At 42.0% G+C, this 22901-nt stretch overlaps 1 protein-coding gene across 8 annotated transcripts in view; it reads left to right on the forward strand.

Moving 5' to 3' along the window:
- SDCCAG8 (SHH signaling and ciliogenesis regulator SDCCAG8) overlaps positions 1 to 22901 on the forward strand; it is a 232566-nt gene that overhangs the window by 55076 nt on the left and 154589 nt on the right. For all 8 annotated transcript variants that reach the window (XM_027610407.1, XM_027610401.2, XM_027610402.2 and 5 more), the window contains exons 9-10: positions 5047 to 5185; positions 16631 to 16783. In XM_027610407.1, the coding sequence (XP_027466208.1) occupies positions 5047 to 5185; positions 16631 to 16783 (292 nt within the window). The remainder of the gene's footprint in view (positions 1 to 5046; positions 5186 to 16630; positions 16784 to 22901) is intronic.

Raw genomic sequence — 22901 nt, forward strand, 5'->3', positions numbered from 1 at the left:
GAAAAGAAGTGTTTCTTTTAGGTGCGAACAACCTAAATACCCTTCAAAGGTTTAGATAAATTATGTTATGCACAGTAAAAGAAAAAGAGTGAGGTAGATCTCTATGTACTAATGTGGGACTAAGCTCCACAATATGTTGTTGAGGGGAAAAACTAAAGATGAAAAAAACACATCTGAAATGAAACCCATTTGTATTTTTATTTTTTAAAAAAAGCCCATGCACAACCATACTATGTATTTTCTCCAGGTTCATACACAGGCACAGAGAACGGTTTGAAAGAATAAGCACCCAATATTTAACAGGGATTACCCCTGGAGAGGGGGGAGGAAGGCACCAAAATCGAAAGTAGGTGTCAAGTGGGTCTTTACCCATGTTGGTAATTACATTTACAGGGAAAATATAATGAAAAATTCATTTAAAAAGGGCAAAAAGCATATTCAAAGTCACACAGATGAAGAGAAACAGAGTTTAACTAAGTGATCTAGCATAGCCAAACCAATAAATAAAAGACAGCGTTTTTTTTCCCCTATTGCCTTTCATATTATCCTTGTAGGTCATGAGAAAAATATTTTAAGAGGAAGCTACAATGTTTACATTGATTTCAAGGCTGGCAGTCATTTAGAAATCAGATTCTTCCTTGGTTATGTATTCCTTTGTGACTATTCTACATTTTCGCTCTTAGCCTTTTAAAATAAATGTCAGCCTTCTCTGTTCGATTTTCTGCTTTGTCAGCATATCATGAGCTCATGTTCTGCTTTCCTAACAGAGTACAGTGGAAGGCTCCTGCTTTTATTGTCAATGAAACCTTTGTCTATAGGATTCCTTTGGCCTCAGCTGGTGTTCAGCTTCTTTCAACTTATTAATGCAGAAGGCTGAATATTGAGAGTTATGCTGCCTTTGAAGAGTGGCCAGCACTTTTTAGGTCTGGATTTCTAGTTTTCTGCATAATTAGAAGCCTGGACCCTCAGTAAGCTGTATCATAGAATTTCCTGCAGGACTCTAAGATGGAATTTTAAAAAATTATATCCCAAATATGATGAATCAAAAGAATCTTCTGGCCTCTACTTGAAATGTGGCATTGTGACACGAGCTGTAAGTTCCTCTGTTGAACCTTTAGCACAGAATGTATTGGCTATATGACAGGAGTGCCTCGAGCACTTGAAAGGGACAGGATCAGGCATGACCTCGAGATCAGACAACCAGTATGTTTGTGGCATTGTGTTAGGACCATAAGGACTTTTTGGAGAGTATACTTAGCAACTGTTGATGACATTGGATACATTTTAAAAGTTGCTTTGAAGTCCTCCTAGTGTTTCTGAACTTCTGCCTTTCACTCAGGCCTCATTATGCCTTGAGGTAAGTAAGAGCAATGACAGTAAACTCTCTTTCTTGAGTAGTGATCAAAACACCTTCAAATGATAATCAGAATGGAACTGCTTTGTAATTTGATCCTTTTCTATAGCTCCTAGTGTCTTGGAGAAGTTTCAGAGTACCGTTTAGAAAGGAGAAGTGATTACTACTGTACTATCCTGGGACATTAGCCCAGCTTGTGAATTTTGAGTGGGTCTTGGCAATGTGGTGTATAGTTGGCTTTGAAAGACTATGGCAGGAACTTCCCAGAAATGAGGAACAAGGAAATGTTGTAGTCAGCCTTCTAGACTTGCTTTTAAAAGACAGGGATAATACTAATGATGCTTAATGATGCTTGAAACTGGTACTCACTGTGGAATAACTGAGAAATTTCAGGCATTTCTTAGACACCTTATCTTTCAAGATGAAGCTCATGCTCATATATCAGACCAACTCTCCCTTTTCCTTATTTTAAACATCTGACCCAGATTATTCAGGGACTTTCTCAGCCCTTGTTGCTCTGATTGTTGCACTAAATTCCTTAAATACTCCACGCTCATTAGCTGGTTCATCCCAGAACTCGCACCCACTCCTTGCCTCGACTTGTGCCTTGGCTGCTCTTTCAGGGGTCTTTTGATCGTGGAATGTGGCAATGTTGATGCCGTGTTGCTTGCTCTGCTTCGAAAAACTCCTTGATGACACTTAGGTGGTGCTCTTGAAGCACTCACAGACCTTTGGCCATTGCAGATGGTGATTTGGCGAACCGCCACCTCACACACTGGTAGGTCATGTGCATTTGTACAGCTTCCCACTGGGAGAGGCGCACTCGGGCCAGGCTCTGGGCTGGGTTTGTGGACTGGGAGCTCTGGAGCAGGCCTGCAGCGGCCCGGGTAGTTCTCCAGCGTGGCCAGGATTGACTGCTCCTGAAGGCCAGATAAGGCGGAGTAGGGTTGGGCCTGGAGCTAAAAAAGGAGCTAAATCAAGAAGGTGACCTAGGAATGGGACTGGAAGCAAGGCCTCGTGTTGAAGACAGGGTTAACATGCCCAGAGTTGTGTCTGTTTCAAGTGCTTGCTATTTGGTTATGGGCTGACTGAGTTGAAACAAAGCAAAACAAAAAATGTAGGGACTGAGTGGATAATCCTAAATTATCAAGATGGTTCCTGCACCTATAAGTGTGTGTGCAATTTAAGCATCTCTCTGGAGCTTCCCAGCTGATCTGAGGGTCGCCTTAAAGCATGGGTACATTTCTCTTCCAGAAAATTGGAGTGTGGCCATACAGATGTTTAGTATCATCATTTCATGGGTTCACTGTTGAATGATGAGGTTAACAAGACATCAGTATTTGGGGGTGTTTATCTTGATGATTGTCTGTCATCTGAACTTGATGAGCTGATAGTCTGAAAAGTTTTTGAACCAGAACACCTAAACTCTTTAGTCTCCAATTCTAAACAGCCTGGTGACTTTTTAAATCTAGATCCTAAGATATTAGAACTGGGAGGAGTTTTACTTTACCTCTTTTGATGCCCTCCTATGGCAGAGTCACTACTTGTTCGTTTGGTCTTTTATCCTTTATTCCACTGAGTATGTGCTAATGTGGCAAACACCTCTCAGCAAGAGGACATACTGAAAAGAGATTAAATGTATTAAGTGTTAAGTCTCCTGTAAGAAACAGATTTGTTCAATTTTGATCCTGTTGTGATCTGTCAGCATACTATCTACACAGAGCTTTTCTGTTAATACTTTTAGTTGGAACCTTGGCTTCAGTGAGGGCATGGCATCACAAAGAGATCAGAGCATCACTGAATGCTTTCTCAGTCCGACTTACAACTGTAAGAAAGGTGACGATCTGATGCCCATTTTGACTTGTTGTCCTTAAAGAGCGAATTATTTTCTAGAGTCATACGTTCTAGTTGGACTGCATATTCTCAATGAAGCTAGTACTCTTTTATGTTAGAGCTTTTTTGAAATGCAAATAAATATAAATTCACTTTGCCTTCAAGTAATCTGTGTTTGACTTAACGAGAATGATTTAACCTTAGTTTGATTCTTCTACTCTTTCACATAATCATTGTGTTTGATTATATTTGATCAAAATAATTAACTCCTATTTTCATTTCCTTTAGAACAAAAGAAAGAGTAAATTATTTTTCTCAATTCAAAACACACCAGGAAATTCTAAAATGAAGATCACTATGCTCTTATGAATTTTACGATAGTTGAAGCCATTCTTTTTTTTTTTAAACAAAACGGGCTTTTATGAAACTGCTAATAATTGTAACTTTGTTCAGTATTACATATTTCTTAAAATATGAGTGCTTTCCAAATACCACAAATAGTTTGAATTATTTTATCTTTAAGAGATTTTTTTAGGGGTGCCTAGGGGCTCAGTCAATTAAGCGTCTGCCTTCGGCTCAGGCCATGATCCCGGGGTCCTGGGATTGAGCCCCACATCAGGCTCCCTGCTCAGTGGGGTGTCTGCTTCTCCCTCTCCCTCTGCCGCTCCCCCTGCTTTTGCTCTCTCTGTCAAATAAATAAGATCTAAAAAAAAAAAAATTTTTTTTAAATCGTGTCACTGGTTCATTCTGAAAGCAACTCAAACTCAGATTATAACCTTTGAAATTATTTCTCCTTCAAGTTGCTAAACTTAAAAAAAAATCAGAGTTGGCTCTTTCCTGGTAGTTTAGGACTTGGCAAAAAAAAAGGAAACTGCAAGCAGTTACTTGAACTGAATTTGAAACCACAGTTTAGAACTTGAGCTCTTTAACAAAGAGTGGAATAGCAGACAGAGACGTCCAACTTACTTTTTTTTTTTTTTTTTTTTTGCTTTGTATGTGTATAGAAAGTTTCCCACTTCATTTTCTCTTTGGTCTAGTGATCATTTTTATCCAATGGATAAGTTCCAAATATTCTAAAATCTTCTATGGGATTTATTTAACCCATGAGATTGGATCTTTGCTAGTTTACATGCCAAAGTTTTTTGGCTTCTGGTCGCATCTATCCCCAAGAAATAGTTAGCTTAGAGGACTTCTGAGAATTGCTGATGAGGGTGTGGGGCCAGGCAGCGATCAAAGCCAGCGGGATGAGATTTTGTTAAATCCTGAGTGTTCTCTGCGTGACCAGGGCAGTTAAGGGATTCAGCAGTCCTCCCCATTGAAAGAAGAAACGTGTTCATAAGTAGGTGAAAGAATTTCATTGAAAGAGAAGGGCAGAAAAGGGGGTTGTGGAGGAAGACCAACAGGCAAAGACCTATTTGTTCAGACAAACGAGAGGGGTGTCAGCAGTGTAGACAAGACCTTAGTAGCCCCTGAACATGTTAACTTCCACTTTGAGGTAGAGTCCTTGCCTTCTCTGTCTTATTCCTTTTTTCTCCCAGCCCCCCACCCTTCTAATTTTTAAACGAACTTCCTCTTTTCTGGGCTTTACTCTGCAGCCCACGGTGGGGTGGTCCTCCCCACAATAGGTTATTGTCCCATGCAGATGCAGCCCTGCCATGAATGCCCAGCCTTCCTGGCTGCTCTGCCTGGCCCTCACCAAGGGAGGGCAAAAGGTCTCTCTCTTGGCATGCTCTACCATGTGCCGAGCCGGCCCCCCCCGGCTCTTCTTCCACCACATGCTAATGCCTTTCTCTTCCTCACTTATGAATACATGATCATTTGACCATGTCTTGTTTCAAATGTTCTTTCTGTGCTGACAGGGAAAGGGATGACTTAATGTCTGCGCTGGTCTCCGTCAGGAGCAGCTTGACAGACGGACAGCAAAGAGAAGCCAGTGCTTATGAGCAGGTGAAACAGGCTATGCAGATGACCGAAGAGGCCAACTTCGAGAAAACCAAGGCAAGTCTCGGAAGACCAAAATAAAGGCGCACCGTAACTGCCGTTTTCTTTTCCAAAGTATTTCTGTGGTTACTCTTCCATGACTAAACTCTTTCTTCCGAACATGCAAAGTGAATGCCAATCTGTTAATGTTGACTTTGTGAAATGAAACAGTTACTGGTAGAATTCTTCTTCCTCTGCAAATCTTTCTGTTATATCACTAGTCAGAGAATGTAGTACCACGTGGGAAAGTGCGTGGAGAGATTTGCACACTTCATCTCTTCATTTGCTGATAATTTTGAACACTGTGAAAACCTTAACACCATTCGTATGAGTTCATGTATGATGGCTGACAAATGTTTCTCCCCTCTGCCTGGGAAAATGTTGAGAACGTCCAGACATGCCACAGATAATAAATAATATATGTGTATTGAATAGCATATTTGGCTATGAATGGGTCTGGATCCATGGATGCTAAGTCATACACACTGAATGACAGTGACAATAATCGTTAGCACTTCATAATCAGGTGGTGTTGCAGGCAACTTTGAATCATAGGAGGTTCTTGTTGATTGATTGCTGTGTTTGGGTGCTGCACCTCAGCATCAGTATTTTATTAAGGTATGGGGCTCTTCACCCCTATAGTCAGCTCCTCAGTCACTTCCTTGTTGCTTGGTCTCTACCCAGTTCATCCCTGGCTCTTCCCAGACCACTGACCCTCATTGCTTCCGTGACTAATGCCCCTATGCCTCTGAAACTTATGTCCATTCTGACCAAACTCCCTAATAGGCTTTGTCTTCCTCAAACACTCCTGGTTGTTCATTTGTACTGAACTCTTGTCCCTCGATGATACCGTGACCCTCAAGCCCTCCAGTGAAGGCCCTTTGCTGCTCATATCATCTCATCTGGCTGTAATGGAGGAATGAGCATGCACTCCACTCCTTATTGCCAGTTCCAGGCCTTTCTTTTATCCTCTTCGTTAGTGACCAGTCCTCTTTGAAATCATCATGGTCTCTCTTCTCCCTAATTTTAATCCATATAAACTCTCAATCACTATTTGTCACAGTGTCACTATTTGACACTGTTTTTCAAAGAAACTCATCCATGTTATCACTTGGGTTTATAAAGTAGTTGTTGGCTATTTGACTCCTTTTAAGAGCATTAGCATCTGACCCTTTTCCCCCTCGTCTTCGTCTGCTCAGACTGCTAGAACAAAAATACCATAGCCTGACCGGCTTCAACAGCAAACATTTATTTCTCACAGTTCTGAGGGCTGGGGAGTCCAAGATGAAGGCACCAGCAGAGCTGGTGACTGGGGAGGGCATGCTTCCTGGTTCATAGTTGGCTGTCTTCTTGCTCTGTGGCCTCACATGGCCAAGGGGGTGAGGGAGCTCTCTGGGACCTCTTTTATAAGGGCACTAATCCTATTCATGAGGGCTCCATCCTAAGGACCTAATCACCTCCCAAAGGCCAAACATCCTAATACCATCGCATTGGGGTTTAGGTTTCAACACATGAATTTGGGGGGGCACATTCAGTCCACAGAACCCTCCGCCTACCTCCTTTGATCATCCTGAAAGCTTTCTACATCCATGTTGTTAATACATGCAACACCATGGTCCCAACACACTTGGGCTTGCTCACCTCTAACATCTCCCCTCTCCTACAGTAACTGTCACCTGAACCGACGTGTCCATGGTGTCTCGAACTCTGCATCTGCTACCTCTGCCCAGTGCTTCCCTCTGCCTCCCTATCACCATTAAACCTCCTCAGTGTCCTCATTCCTGCCTCTGCTTCTTCAGTCTCCTCTCCTGTCTTGTTTTATCTATTGTGTCCAGGTTGGTCTTCTTCTTCTCCCGTTCCATTCCATTTCCTTCCTTCCTCCGTTCCTTCCTTCCTTCATTTATAAACATTTATTTATTTGAGAAAGAGCACGTGCGCAAGCGCCGGGGGTGGGCAGAAGGAGGGGGAGAGAGAGAGAGAATCTCAAGCAGACTCCCTGCTGAGCACAGAGCCTGACTCAGGGCTTGATCCCATGATCCTGAGATCACGACCCAAGCCGAAATCAAGAGTCAGACGCTTAACTGACCGCACCACCCAGGCGCCCCCCCCCCCTTCCATTTAAATATGAACTTTACATCCCCAACTGAACTCACGACATTTGCTCCCCAGTGCTGCTGCGCTCTCTTTGGGACAGCACCTCTGTCCACCACCGTCCCTGACCTGAAAGCTGGTTGCCATTCTCTCCTTCATGCTGACCTCCCTCCAATCACTAAGTACAAATCTTAGTTTCTGAACTCTTCTTGAATTCTTTCCTCACTGTCACCTTTCTTGTTCAGGACACCGTTATCTCTGGGTTTATGAATTACAACATCCTTTTCCTTTGCTGCGTTCCCTACACTGCACTGCAGCCAGAAGGGACCTTTCTTCGAGGCAGATTTGATCCTGTGATTCTTCGATTTCCAATCTGTCTCAGATTGCCCACTGCCTCAGGACAGTCTCTAAGCCCTTTGGCATACTTCTGCGGTCTGGCATGGGCTTCGTTAGTACTGTCCTCCAACAGACTCGGCCCCTGTCAGCTTGGAAAGGCAGTCGACTTTAGGGGTTGGGTGAGGTCTTTGTTAGAGTTAGCAGACCTCAGTTCAACTCTCAGCTGCACCATTTCCCCAGCTGGGTGACCTAGGACAGCTTACTTAATTCCCCAGGCTGCAGTTTTTCCTCATCTGTCAAATGGAAGTAATATCTGACTTAGAGGATTGTTAGTGAGGACTGCATTTTATTTTATTTATACTTTTAAAGATTTTATTTATCAGAGAGAGAGAGAGAAAGCAAGTGAGCAGAGCTGGGTGGTGGGGGTGGGGAGTGGGCAGAGAGAGAAGCAGGCTCCCCGCCAAGCAGGGAGCCCGATGTGGGACTCCATCCCAAGACCCTGGGATCATGACCTGAGCCGAAGGCAGACTCTTCACCGACTGAGCCACCCAGGCGCCCCAAGGACTCCATTTTAAAATGTGTATCCATTATGTTGTAGAAACTCTGGCACAAAGTATTTCCTCAAGAGCTAGCGCCTCTGATGGTGACGGCTACTACTGCCCTGGTTTTGCGCTTCTGTTACAGCCCCTGGGTGTTTGGACCTGCCATGCAAATTCCTCACTCCCCACCTAGGTATTTTCTCCATCTTTCAGGTCTGCTGCTCTCTCTAGAAAATCTCTGATCTCCCATGCCTAGACTTGATATACCTCTTATGTGTCTTCATAGCAAGGCTTCTCAACCGTGGCACTATTGACATTTTGGACTACATAATTCTTTGTTTTAGAGCTTGTATGGCCTGCACATCATAGGATTTTTAGCAGCCTCTCTGGCCTCTATTCACTAGATGCCGGTAGCATACTTCCCCTTCCCCAAGTTCTGGCAACCAGAGATGTCTCCATATATTGTGAGGGGTTCCCACGGGTGTGTGTGCATGTTTGTGTGCATGTGCATGTGTGTGTGCATGTGCGTGCATGTGTGTGTGCATGTGCACGTGTGCATGTGTGTGCACGTGTGCCTATGTGTGTATATGTGCACGTGTGCGTCTGTGCATGTGCACGTGTGCGTGCATGTATGTATATGTGCGCGCGTGTGTGTGCATGTGCGTGCCTATGTCCGTGTGCATGCGTAGTGTATATGTGCGCATGCCTGTGTGTGTGCATGTGCGTGCATGTCTATGTGCATGTGTGTGTATGTGTGCATGTGCATGCATGTCTATTTGCATGTGTGTATGTGTATTGTGTGCCTATGTGTGTATATGTGCGTGTGCATGTGCGTGCATGTGTGTGTGCCTATGTATGTGCGTGTGTGTGCATGTGCATGTGCACGTGTGCGTATGTGCATGTGCGTGCATATGTCTATGTGCATGCATTTGTATATGTGTGCGTGTGCCTATGTGTGTATATGAGTGTGTGCATGTGTGCATGTGCGTGCATATGTCTATATTCATGCATGTGTATATGGGCACGTGTGCATGTGTGTATATGTGAGCGTGCATATGTGTGTATACGTGTGTGCATGTGTGTGCATGTGTGCGTGTGTATGTGCGTTCGTATGTCCATGTGCATGCGTGTGTGTGCATGTGCACATGTGCATGTGTGCACGTGTGCATGCGTGTGCGTGTGCGTGCACGTGCGTGCATATGTCCATGTGCATGTGTGTGTATATGTGTGCATGCATGCTGAATTGCCCCCAGGTAAGAACTACTCCCCATTACATACAGCATTCATCAGTATTATTCTTCCTTATGTCTTTATCTTTCATTAAACTTTTTATTTATTTATTTAGAGTGTGCATGCACATGTGTGCATGGCGGGGGAGAGGCAGAGGGAGAGAGAGAGAACCCCAAGCAGGCTCCACACTCACTGGGGAGCCCAACATGGGACTCTATCTCATGACCCTGAGATCATGACCTGAGCCAAAATCAAGACTTAGACGCTTAACTGACTGAACCACCTAGTTGCCCCTTTCATTAGACTTTAAAATCTCTGATAGGAAGGAACTTACCCATCTTGATCACCAGTAAATCTTTAGCATCTAGCATAGTGCATGGCATGTAATAGGTTCTCAGAAAATATCCCCTAAGGGAATTATAATCTGTTTTCAGTAACACTCTAGAATTCTTTTATTCTTATCTTTCCAGTTTACCCCCATGGCCAGTGCCCAGCGGAGCCTCAATCACACATTTTTTTTTTCCTATTGCTACTTTCAGCCTTTCAAGTGATGCTGAAGAAAGCCACAGAATGAATTCCACAGGAGACTGATACTGGTCATCCTCAGTGGTTAGAAGTACTATTTAGCAGTTCTTTTCTTTGCAGTTGGCCACTTTCTGTACCATAGGCAGGAATTCCACTTTCTGTACGTCCCCAACTCCGCTGTTAGCTCCTCACTCGGTAGCTGACCTGCATTACTGATATCACAGCCAACTGACAAGAGCCTCTTCAACATCTTCTCATCTCTCAGACGTGTCTTCTACTCATTTTTCCTTGCTTATCTGGCCCTCTTACTTCCCAAGATGAAATCTCTTTCTCTAAGTTACTGAAGTCTCCTACCCATTTGTCTTCACATCTTCTTGTATCTTCAGTCCCTCCCTCCCCTGTTTCCCTCTTCATCCATCTCCAGCTGTTATTCTTGTTTAAACAAACAACAGGCAGCCTTCACATGATCAGCTTCCACTTCATCCACTAACTTCTTGCCACCATTTCACCGGCAGACCTTTCAAAATGAGTGTCCACTGTTGCAGCATTCCATTCACTTCTGAGCACACTGCAGTCAGGCTTGCAATAAATTGCAGTCTGACTTCATGCTGCTGAATTGCTCACTTAATTAATGGTCACCAGTCACTTCCTGATTACTAAGCCCAGTGACGTCATCTCCATCTTCATTCGACTCCCGACTCTGCTGTCTTGGAAGCCATTGGCTGTTCTATCATAACAAGTCATCTTTTCCCCTCGATTTATCTGACATTTACTCCCATGGGTTCTTTTTGTATTGCTCTTATCTACTCTTCTCCATCTCTTTTCACTTGTTTTCCACAAGTCTTAGACATAATTAGTAGTTCATAGCCTTCCACCTGCGTTGTCCTCATTTCCAGGAATTTGTCTCCCCTGTCATATCCAGAACATTCCCTGCATTTGAACACCCCTGCTTTGTGCCTTTAGCTCTAACAGCTTTCTTGAGCACCAGACCTACATTTCTTGCTGCTGCTAGACCTCTGATTATGTATGACATTCTGTTAGCATCTGAAAATCTACCAAGTTACTGCTCCTCTCCATCTTCTTGTCCACCACTCCTTCTCCTTCTCCCATTGTCTGTGTTCTTTTTCTCAGATGATGGCATCCTCATTTTAGCAGCAACCCTGGCTCGCAGCCTTTAAAATATCTTGGCCCCTCCCCATCCCACACTCTCAACATCCAATCAGCTGCCAAGCTATCCCTCTGTCTTTGGGGCTTTGGGGTCCCTTCTTAAACTCTGCCCACCCTTTGCATCCCAGTTAGGCCTGCATAGATGATCACAATAGACTTCTGTTGGTCTTGCTCAGGCCTCTTCCAGTTCCAGCATATCTTTCCCATTGCTGCCAAAGTCCCCCTCAATTGTAACTCTGCCTGTTCGAGTATCTCCCCTCTTGCAGTAGAATGAAAGCATGACCTTCCAGATCTTTCACAGTATGGCCCCACCCTAACTTTTCTATCCTTATTTTTCACTACACTCTTTCCTATGACCTGTGCTGTTTCCTGAATGTGACTTACAAGGTCAGGAATGTGACCTTCCTGAATGTGACCATGAATTTGCTGACACTATACTTTACAGCAATGTACTGATCTATCTATTCAACCTTGGGGCTCAACCCAGACAGCAGTCTTCCCCAAAGTTTGCCCCAGCCCTTTCTTGCTTGAATTAATCTCTTCCTCCTCCGTATTCTGACTGAGCTGATATCATTTTGGTAGCTGTTTACATAGCTCTCACCAACAAAATACCTTATTTTTTTTAAAGATTTTTTAAAAATTTATTTATTTGATGGGGGGTTAGAGAGAGAGAGCACAAGAAGCAGGAGAGAGAGAGGGAGAAGCAGACCACTGAGAAGGGAGCCTGATGCAGGGCTCTATCCTAGGACCCTGGGATCATGACCTGAGCTGAAGGCAGACGCTTAACTGAGCCACCCAGGTGCCCCACTACCAAAAGACCTTAAAAGGCAGGTAATAAGTGCAATTAGTGCTTTTAAAAATTTAACAGTTAAGAACAAAAGAAGCTATTGTGTATTGTGAATCTAAAGCATTTTTCCTTGAATTAATAATAACGCAAGAACTGATTTCTGTGCAGTTTACGAAATACAGTGCACATCTACTAGCATTTATCTCAAGTATGTTAAAACATAATAGGAATTTTGCTTTCTGAGAGTAAAAAAGTAAAATGGCATCCATATTTTAATTTTGAAACCAACTACTTGATCTTTGAGCTCATGAAATGGGTACTTTGTTCTTATAGTTCCTTGACATTTGTTGCCATCTAGTGTTCACATTTGCACATTGCATGCTAAGTAAATGCACATGGGGAATTATTTTATATTCTATACTTACATTGACTATGGCAGTAAAAACACCTGAGGATTTTATAAGGTAATAGATCTATAACACGAGAAAGCTATAATACCATTCAGCTGTAGAACCACCCTGGCTCAGATCTCTACTCTGCCACTTTTTAGGTCTGTGATCCTGGGCAAGTTACTTAATGTCTCAGAGCTGCTCAGTTTCTTCACTCAGCTGAGTGATAAGAACTATTAAAATTTAGTGAGAGTGTTAAATAAATTCATGTAAGCCATTTAGCAAAGTATCTGGCACATGGTGAGTGATCAATAAATGGTTTTGATTTTCTCTGAAAATTGTAAGCCATTCCAACCAGGGATCATTTTAAAAGAGGAAAAAAATATCCTCAATATAAATGAGGCTGGAAAAGCAGAGGTTTTGCAGTGATGCCTTGGTAAAGCTACAACATGAAAAGGTTAACCAGCCCTCAGACCTGCTTGCTTCTATTTTAAGGGAAATTGTTGGCTTTAGCATGAAGTTATCATGACTGTATTTATGAGATAACCCTCCAAGGGAAGATTTAAAAAAAAAAAAAAAAAAAACCCGGGAGGTTGAATAAATGTCCCCAAAACTTTCATTTTCCTTTCTAAATTATTCTTTTTCTTAGACTATAGAAGAATCAGAAAGGCAAAAATTAGAAACCTAAAGTAAAAAGATCAAGACATTTGGTCATTTGACTGCAAGTACAGGCAGAGAATATAATGCTTTTTATTTTTTCTTTTTGAGAGAGAGAGAGAAATTGAGCAAGTAGGGTGTGGGGCAGGAAGGAGCAGAAGGCGAGGGAGAGAATCTTAGGCAAGCTCCACGCTCAATGGGGAGCCTTTCATGGGATTCGAGCTCAGGACCCTGAGATCATGACCTGAGCCAAAATCAAGAGCCAGACGCTTAACCAACTGAGCCACCCAGGTGCCCCATCGCTTCTTGATATGTACATTGTCTGCCACAAAACAAATTACAAGCATCTTGAAAATGGGAGATAGGGCCAGACTGACTGATAGGTTTCTAGCAAGCAAGAGTTTATAAATTAAAAATCAATAGTTATCATTATTTATAAGTTACCTGCTTAAAACATATTGACAGCATTTTAGTTTTGTGGGCTATAGTTCATAAAAATGAAAACATTTTCATAAGTTTTTATGTGAATTTTAAATTTAAATTTTTAAGTGTGAATTTTGTTATTTCTCCTAAGGTCTTTAATTCTAGAATTGTGAATTCTTTGATCACAAGGATTTCTAGAAACCTAGCCCTAGCACTTGGGAAGGACTTTCATATGTCCTAAAATAGGTTTCCTATTTTAAAAAATTGAGTTGACTAGATATAAATTTGTTACAGAAAATGTTTTGGCCCCATTAAGACAGCAACCCATACTTGTTGGTTTAATAAAACTAGGGCTGGGAATATCAAGTCCAGTAAATTATGTTTTGAATAATGTATTAATGTGGCCAGCATAGAATAACCACAATTAAAGAAATTTCTCAGAAGAGAAAAGGTCCCTTGAGGATTGAATCAGTTGGGTGGGGGAATAGTCTAATTCCCTCAACTTCTCAAGAGCAACAACCACTTCCACCAAAAAGGGGCTGTGCTCAGGGAAAGAAAGAAGCTACCCCCTTGGGAACCACTGGGAGAAATGGCAGATGCAGGCCCCCAGATCAACTTGGGCCTCTCTGAAGCTGTAACTGACCATTTACTGACGTCGCTTGTGAGAATTCAATTATGCTTTTATGGAATGGTTAGACAAGCAGAATCAGGTAGTACTGGATCAGCTGGGATTCTGGAAACTGGGAGAGGGAGACCTGGAATGAAAAGGTAAAGCTTTGGGGTGCCTGGGTGGCTCAGTGGGTTAAGCATCTGCCTTCTGCTCATGTTGTGATCCCAGGGTCCTGGGATTGAGCCCCCAGTCCTCCTTGGGCTCCCTGCTCAGCGGGGAGTCTGCTTCTTTCTCTCCCTCTGCCACTCCCCCTGCTTGTGCTCTCTCTCTCTCTCTCTAATAAATAAATAAATTCTTTTTTTTTTTGTAAGGTAAAGCTTTAATGGAAAGAGTGTATAAATATTTGTTTATTTCCCCTTGACCTTCTAGTGCGTGAGGTCCACAGTAAGAAAGCTATCTTTAGAAAGATTAAATCGCTTCTCTAAATCCAAGTGTTACTGATCCTTCATATTTTCTTCATTGGGATCAGGCGTATATATTAAAATCAAGACAAATAAAAGTCCTTACTTTTACTCATACCTCCTCATCATTACCTCTCCATGGTGGCCAGTCCTAAGAGGGAGAAGGCTTCAGCAATGGTTTTAAGTGATTTACAAGTTCTTGCCTTGTACTTTATACTTTTCGTTTATATCATCTTACGCTGGCGTTAGGCCTCTTTTCCCGTCAGGATCATTTACTGTTCCTTGTTTCCGAACTAACTGAATTCTTGAGATTGGTTCTTTGGTTGTTCTTCATGTCAGCCTGCGCTTTGATCTTCAGCAGTCCCTTCCACTGTCCTGTGCTCAATAATGTTGACTCCTGAGTTTTTGTTCAATGAAAAAGCTTCTGATTGGAAATATTGGTTTATAGTCAATAATCATTTTATTCTTTCGTGCCATGGGTATAAGATCTTTGAAAGTTATGAAGATTTTTATTAGGTTCATATAAAGTATTTTTCATGGGGTGCCTGGGTGGCTCACGCTCAGGTCGTGATCCCAGGGTCCTGGGATCGAGCCCCACCTCGGGCTCCCTGCTCGGCAGAGAGCCTGCTTCTCCCTCTCTCTCTGCCTGCCGCTCTGCCTACTTGTGCTCTCTCTCTTTCTCTATCATATAAATTAATAAGGTCTTAAAAAAAAAAAGATTCTCTCCCTCTGCCCCTCCCCACCCCCCACTCATGCTCTCTCTCAAAAAATATATAATAATAATGAAATAAAATGTTTAAAATATTTTTCACAACAGCAACTGTGTTATGAAGCACAAAAATCTCAAATTCATAATGTTTCACGTTACAAGGGCTTAAATTATAGAAAAACTATGCTTTTTCAATTCTTTTAAAATCTAATAGAAGATTTTATTTTACAGACATTCTCACCTAGAATTGGACTTGGTACCAAGTCCCTAGGAGAATAATTTCTCAGTCACTGGATGTGCTTGTCAGTTAATCTGAGACAGTTGAGTTTTACCCTCATATTTTATATCTAGGAGTGCAGAAACTTTCCAGAAGAATTTGAAAGAAATTAGGGTTTAATGGTTTCCAGATGAGGAGAAGCAGATTCACATACCCTAGATTATTTGTCTGTATTTATTATAGCTTTCACCAGAGGGAAGCAAAGCTATGCATAGAACTTGCAATGCTTACTGAGACCACTTCCCTCACCATTAACAAGTGTGACTATCAAATATATAACTTGATTCATACTTATAAGGTTGTAGGTCATATGAGACTTGGGTTTCTTGGTTGATAATTCGGAGGAACATAGTGGTTTTGAATGAGGTGAAGGCTGGATATTGGATAAAAGCCACTGGGAGAAGACTAATACAGCATAGAATGACTCAGACTTTCTGTGTCAAGCACCTTACCTTTATTGGGGTTTTTTAAAATTGGGATTTTGAGATTAGTTTATTATTGGGTATTTTGCATAAAGATACTGTGGATGTAGTTAAAAGGAAGTTAGAAGGATTTTACTTCTAGAAATTCAGAGTGGAAATCGAGACTAAAGAATAATTATGGACTTAACAAATTACCAGCAGTGAGAGATGGCACTTTCCATTTCGTGAAACTAGGGAGTAAATATTGTTTTGAGTCTTTTTTTATCTAAACTTTTTATTATTATGTAATTTTTACTTTTGTTATGTTTGGAAGGAGAGTGAACTAAATCTTATCTTAGTTATATTTAAGGGAACTTGATTATTTGATAATGTTAAAAATAGATGCCTGTATATCATAACAGGTACATTTCATTTTAAATTTTGAAGCATTTCACTAATTTTTAACCATAAGCAAATGAAAAGTCAGTTAAATTGGATACTTATATATTTCATTTAGTATAGACATGCTATATAATTGAAAAATATTAGAACACTTGATTTCTCTGGTGCCGTTTTTCAAAATTTGGATTCATCTGTGGTCTTCATCGGGGTCCATTTACCTGAGTTTTCTTAGTTGCTTCGTTAATATAGTCTTAATTGTGAAAATTGAAGTGTGTTAATAAATGTACCATTTGAATAGTATTTTAGTTCTATAAGTGGTATTGACAAATATAAAATTATTCTAATGGGCTTTACAGTGACTTGTGATGATTTTAAAGAAAATTAAAGCTTAATTGTCTCATTTTCCTCTCATTTTTGCAAATTCTGAGGCCCCATTTCACTCCGTCTTAACTCTGGCAGGCTTTAATCCAGTGTGAGCAGTTGAAGAATCAACTGGAGAGACAGACAGAGCGTCTTGAAAAAGAACTCGCGTCTCAGCAAGAGAAAAGGGCCCTTGAGAAAGAGGCAATGAGAAAGGAAATAACAAAAGAAAGGGAAGACGTGAGGTCAAAGGTACTTTCGGATTCACTTTGTTACCCGCTGCGGCAGAAATGTTTGTGGTGATGTGACTGATGATGCTGTAGGCTGCCATTCTTGAATGAACACTCAATTTTAAAAACCTTGTAAATAGTCAGTTGCTTATAATTTAGAGTTCATAAAAATTTTCCATTTTTCCATGTATTTCTCAAGAAAAGTTATATTCTTGGACCTCTCTGAGTAAAATAATCAATTGATTCCATGATAGGAAACTGTAAAATTATACTTTGATCCCACCATTCTGTTTGATTCCTTCTCTCATGTTTGTTAGAGAAAAGCAGGTGCTCTGCAGATATCCAGATTTTATTTCAACCTGGGCTAAATCCAGGAGAGATGACTCCCCCACCATATTCCCACACTCTCAAATTAGACCTGTAGAAGATGAAACATGTGTAAGAAACCAAGTAACCGAGAAAAAATAATTATATACACTGTAACAAGTAGGTTCTGACAAATTGCATGATGAATAATGAACAAAACCAGATGAACACATGGAAGGAAGAGATGAAAGGCAAAAGGAACAGCTAACATGAAATGGGCAGTGTTTGGAAAACAGTAATAAACTGGAATACAGAATTGAAACCTAGCTTTAAAGTTGCTGCAATGCAGGCGCCTGTGCTTCAGTCAGTTAAGTGTCTGACTCTTGGTTTTGGTCAGGTCACGATCTCAGGGTCCTGAGATGGAGGCCCAAGTTGGGCTCCGCGCTCAGTGTGGAGTCTGCTTGGGATTCTCTCTCCCTCTCCCTCCCCCTCCCCCCAGCTCACACGCTATCTCACTCTCTCTCTAAAATAAATAAATAAATCTTTAAAGTTGCTACAATAGAGTAAACACTGAGCAAGATGGGGTCCATAAAATAACCAAGGCAGCTGTTACATGTTTTGTTTTGTTTTTAAAGTGACTCGCAGCTTATACCCTGAATGCTTTGTTATTATAATATTCCAGTGTGTGATAATTACATTATTCAGCACGTATCTACTGAGTATCTTCTATGTGCAAGACAATGTGAATCCTGAGGATATATAAAGAGAAAAATCACAAGTTCTGTCGAGGGGATTTTAAGGCTTATGGGTGTCTGAGGCATTTACTGTAAACTCCCTTGTCTTAGTCTTTAGAAAAATGGCGCCTGTCAGAACCTCACTCTATGTCAGTTGAACCATCTGCCTTCTCTGGCCTGGATGGGCAATCTGAGCCTTGCAGACGGCACCCCTGTGCATCATGACCCTAGTGTCCCTGGTGCTCCTGCTGCTTCAGCAGTCCCGCCGTGCATTCCTCTGCCCCGTTCATTCCGCATTCAACAGAAAGTAACTGGAGGGCCTGGGAGTGTGCAGTCCTGCTTCCAGAGGAGGGAAGAGGAAGACATTGGACACAGACTTCCCTGAGTGAGTTTGTAGTTACTGTGATAAAGGCAAGGAAGTACAGCATAGGGTACCATGGGAGTATGTAACAGGCACTCTGACCAAGTCCAGGTGGTCGTGAAAGACTGTCCTATGAAAGAGATTTTGAAAACGAGACTCAGCAGGGTTGAGTAGGAGCAGTCAGGTGAAGAGTTGAGGGGAAGAGATCCAAACCCAGGGAAACGACACCCCCCAGACACTGAAGCTAAAGAGCATCATACTTTTTAGGAATTTAAAGAAGGCCCAGGTGACTGGAGCATAGGAAGTGGGGACAGTAGCGGGAGATGAGTTTGGAGTAGTATGTAGAGACCAAAGCATGAATGGCCTTAAAATGCATGTGAAAGATTTTAAATTTTATCCAGAAACTAATGGAAAACCATCGAACGACTTTAAATTGGGCAGCGTCATGATGCCATTTATATTTGAGAAGTACCATCTGTCAAGAGATTGGAAGGAAAATCAGAATAAATGCCTGGAGATCAGGTGGGAGGTAATTATCCTAGTCCAGGTGGCAATGATGGTATCTTGGGCCCATTTTCAAGGACTATTTTAAATCACTTTTATTCTGCTCAAATTCTCTACTATACCATCGTTCCCCTCATTATCAGCAGAGAGCCTTACTTACCTAACGAAGAAAACTGAAAACTTCAACTATTTATCATCCCCCTTACCTGAGACTTCAAGTAAAATTTCACCAGCACCCCAACCGTGTCAGAACAGGAGAAGCCTCACGCTAATTCATTCCCCTTGCTCTGGGTTCCATTCTCTTCCTCCACCTCAGGGAGGTCCTTTCTTTCTTTCTTTTTTTTAATTTAAAGATTTTATTTATTTATTTGAGAGGGGGGTGGGGCTGAGGGGGAGGGAGAAGGACAAGCAGATTCTGAGCTGAGTGCAGAGCCCATCGTGGGGCTTGATCCCAAGACCCTGAGATCATGACCTGAGCTGAAAGCAAGAGTCGGGTGCTCAACTGACTGAGCCAGCCAGGCGCCCCGCAGGGATGTCATTTCCATTCTCCTCCCCCGCTGAATCCTCTTCCTTATGAGGAGAATCTGCACAAGTTTCTGTCATCCATTGAAAGAAACAATCTTCCAATCCAGTGGTTCTCAATCTTGGCTCCACAGAGGCTCCAAAAACCTTCCTGCCCAATCTGCATCCCCAACCGAGATGTGTAAATAGCTGTGGGTAGGATTCAGGTGTCAGTATTTTTAAAGTTGTCCAGGTGATTCCAATGTGCAGCCAAGGTTGGAAGCCACCTCAGTAATTCCATGGCCCTCCTTGCTTTTCCCCATAATGGGCACATTTCTTGAAAGGTTTGTCTGTACGTGTTGTCTCATTATGTACACTGGAGCCCTCCTAGTGCTATTTTTTAGGGAATATTTTTTAGTTCTTACTCCCTTTAAAAGATTCTCTTTCCTTGATTCCTTTGGATCTATATTCTTGATTTGACAGAATGATGATGTGTGCCTTTTAGTTTGCTCTGAGTTTAAAGTGCCTTTGAGACAAGGAAACACATCCAGAAAACAGCTTGATGGAAAGTTCTAGAGTTTAGCAGAGAGCTTTAGATTTCGGGGTCTTTGGCATTACTGCGGCTCCCAGTTTCATGTATATGGAATCGATTCCTAAATCCTCAGCTCTCTAGTGAGCTCCCAAACCAGCTTCACTTCCCATCTTCCCTCTCCCAGGGGGTTGCCCAACCCCCAAATTTTGCTGGCATTCTTGGGTCTTTTCTCTCCCTCACCCTACTCATCGTTATGTCACCAAAATCTAGAGATTCAGGTGCCTAGGAATTTTCCATTGCCCTGTCTCTCCAGCCCACTGCTATCCATACCTCACCCCTGGATGATTTCTAGCCCCAAGCCCTCTCCTTGCTTCTGGTCTCACCTCCTTCTCGTCTAAGCCACAGCCGGGATGATCTTTCTCAAATGAATACGTCAATATGTCAGTCTCTTGCTTTAAAATCCTTTCATGTCTCCTTACAGCCCCTTGGATAAAATTTAGGATCCTTTAGCATCACATGAAAATTCTACATTTCTCTTCCTCTCTTTGGCTCTCCAGTCTCATCTCCCTCCACTTTTCTTCCTGGTTTTGACACCATGCTGACCTACTGCACTAGCTCCAACACAGACATGCCAATCTGCCATACTGTGTTTTCATTTTAGGATTTTGCACATGCCTTGCCCCTTGCCTAGAGGAATCCTCTGCTCCATGCCCTCTCTAAGTGATCCTTCAGAGTTCTTCTGGTTACCACCTACTCCCAGAGATGAGTTGCGAGCCTCTTCTGTGGGCTCCTATAACTAAATTAACTGCAAATTCTTACTGAATTGTTTGTCTCCCCCAATTTACTATGAGTCCTTTGAATGTGTGGTTGGTTAACATCGTCATTGCTTGGCACATCCCACTCTCATAAAATGTTCTTCACATATATTTGTTGAATGAATGAATGAATGAATGAATGTAGTACAAGGGAAAGGTATGACGAAGATGTTTATTCAGAGGATCAGACAGTCTGTGTCTGCAAGAGATCATGGAAGATTTTGTGAGGAAGGTGGCGTTTTAACTGAGTTTCAAAGTGTAGGTAGGATTCAGAAATGCAGAGCATGGGGGGAGGAATGCTGGCTATAACCAACGAGAGTGAGGCGTGGAGTGGGGGTAACTTTGTGAATTGTGTATTGTGTGTGTGACAGAGAATGAGATCCACAGCAAAGACCAGCTATGTTTTGCCCACAGTAACCCTTGGCTGGCATTGAATCTCAAGGTCCTGCCCTAAATAAAGTGACTGAATGAAGAGCTGAGAGTGGTCCTAGCTCTCGGGCAGGTGCTTTCACCAGGAAATGGTAGTAAGTGGCTTTGGAGTCAAAAGATTTAGAGTTGAATCCAGGTTGACCTTTCTGTGACCTTGAATAATTTGTTTAACCTCTCCCATGTCAGAGGAGTAAGAAATGGAGTTGATCTACTCAAGAAATTGGTAGGATTAAATCAGAATGTTTCAAAAGGGCCTAATATACCTGGCCTAGAGTGGACACTTAATAACTTTGAAACTAAAGGCTATTATCATTCTTATTCCAGAGAAAGAGAAGCTGCCTGATGGGATAGATTTCTCTGTATGAGTAAAGCAGACAGATTTGAATATAAAGCCTGGCTTTACTTTTTATTCATTAGCTTCAGTGAACTTAGGCACATGCCTTAATTTTCTGAATCTCATTTTTTTCAACTGAAAATTAATTGAGTGTAATATGTCCTTCAAGGGGGGATGCAAAGTGAGAATATGTATCAACTGCCTGGCAGATGATGTTAGTCTAAGAGTGAGACTGAGCAATTCCTCCTAACGTTGTGAGAGCTCTGTAGTTAGGGCTAAAGCAAGCACCCCCCACCCCCTTTCCGAGCAGTCAGGAAAGCTTGTGAGACTTTTAAACTTTCTTCCTCTCTTTTTATTAGTTTTCTTCTTTCCTCTCTCCTGACTCGTTCTCATTAAATTTCGTGTGTGTGGGAAGTTCTAGGAGAGCAGATGTCTTCTACCTAGACAGATTTTGAATCATCCCCCCATGAACAGTACTTGCTGTGAGTTTGTTTGTTGTCTTCAGTTATGGTCCTTGGCTGCTCTGAGCCCCTGAGTTTGTTAGTTCAATCAGTCATTTATCATATTTAGTGAGCACCCCCTATGTGGTCCGCACTTTATTTTCAGTTGGTTCCCTTGATAATAGTCCATGGCTAGAATCCTTCATTCTTGCACCTGTTCTATGGCGAGTACCACTTTATACCATGTTCAGACCACTAGGGACTGCTTCAGCCGAGAGATTTCCATCAAGCTCTCCCAGCCTGGGTGTCCTTGTCTCTTGCTTGCCCCTGTCAAAGTTTAAAGGACTTACCTGATGTCGACGCCCTGGACATCCAGCAGTGTTGCAGCTGTCTGTGCTACTTCTGTCTCCGCAACAGATGTGGATGGAGAAGCTCCTGCAGTGTAATGCTGACTTCCAGATGGTGGGCGAGGGGAAAAAGAAGGTGTGACAACAGGAGTGGAGGCCTCAGGAAGTGGGTGACAGGAGGGAGCAGACAGGTAGTGGGCAGAGGAAAGAAGTGATGGGTGGCAGAGGGAGGGAATCAGATGGAAGGAGTGTGATTCGGTACATGCTTATAATAGAAACCGAGTTGGAATTTACAATTAGCAAGTGAATGTCTGTCTGCATATTTACTTCAGAAACCACCGATGTTAATATGTTTACCATAAGATATAGCTTCACATAAGTATGATTTTTAGTAGCTGGTAATTGAAGTTCGCTGCTGTTGTTTCCGGAAAAGCTTCATAATATGGATACTCATGAACTTGAATTTTTAAAATTAAGTATATAAATTAATCTCATTATTGGTTGCATTTAATTTCTTTTGACTTTCAATTTGGGGGTCAGATTACAATATGCATTAGGATAGTTTGTAGCCTGGTGTTAGCAAAAGTAATTTTATGTGCAAATTAAAATTTTTAGTCAGTCTTTTAATGATAAGAAGGACATGTAAACAACCATAAGTCAAATGTACAATTCTCTACAATCCCCGGAAAAGTTAATTAATACATCTACCATTTAATTAGAAAATCGCTACCAGGGCTCATTATTTTCATATGTGTCAACTTGAGCTAGTTACATAACTCAAAGGCAGTCTTGATTTTTATCACAAACTTTGCCTTATTGATTTTAGTTGTAAAACTG

The sequence above is a fragment of the Zalophus californianus genome, chromosome 10 (genome assembly GCF_009762305.2).
Source record: "Zalophus californianus isolate mZalCal1 chromosome 10, mZalCal1.pri.v2, whole genome shotgun sequence".
NCBI classification, from domain to species: domain Eukaryota; kingdom Metazoa; phylum Chordata; class Mammalia; order Carnivora; family Otariidae; genus Zalophus; species Zalophus californianus.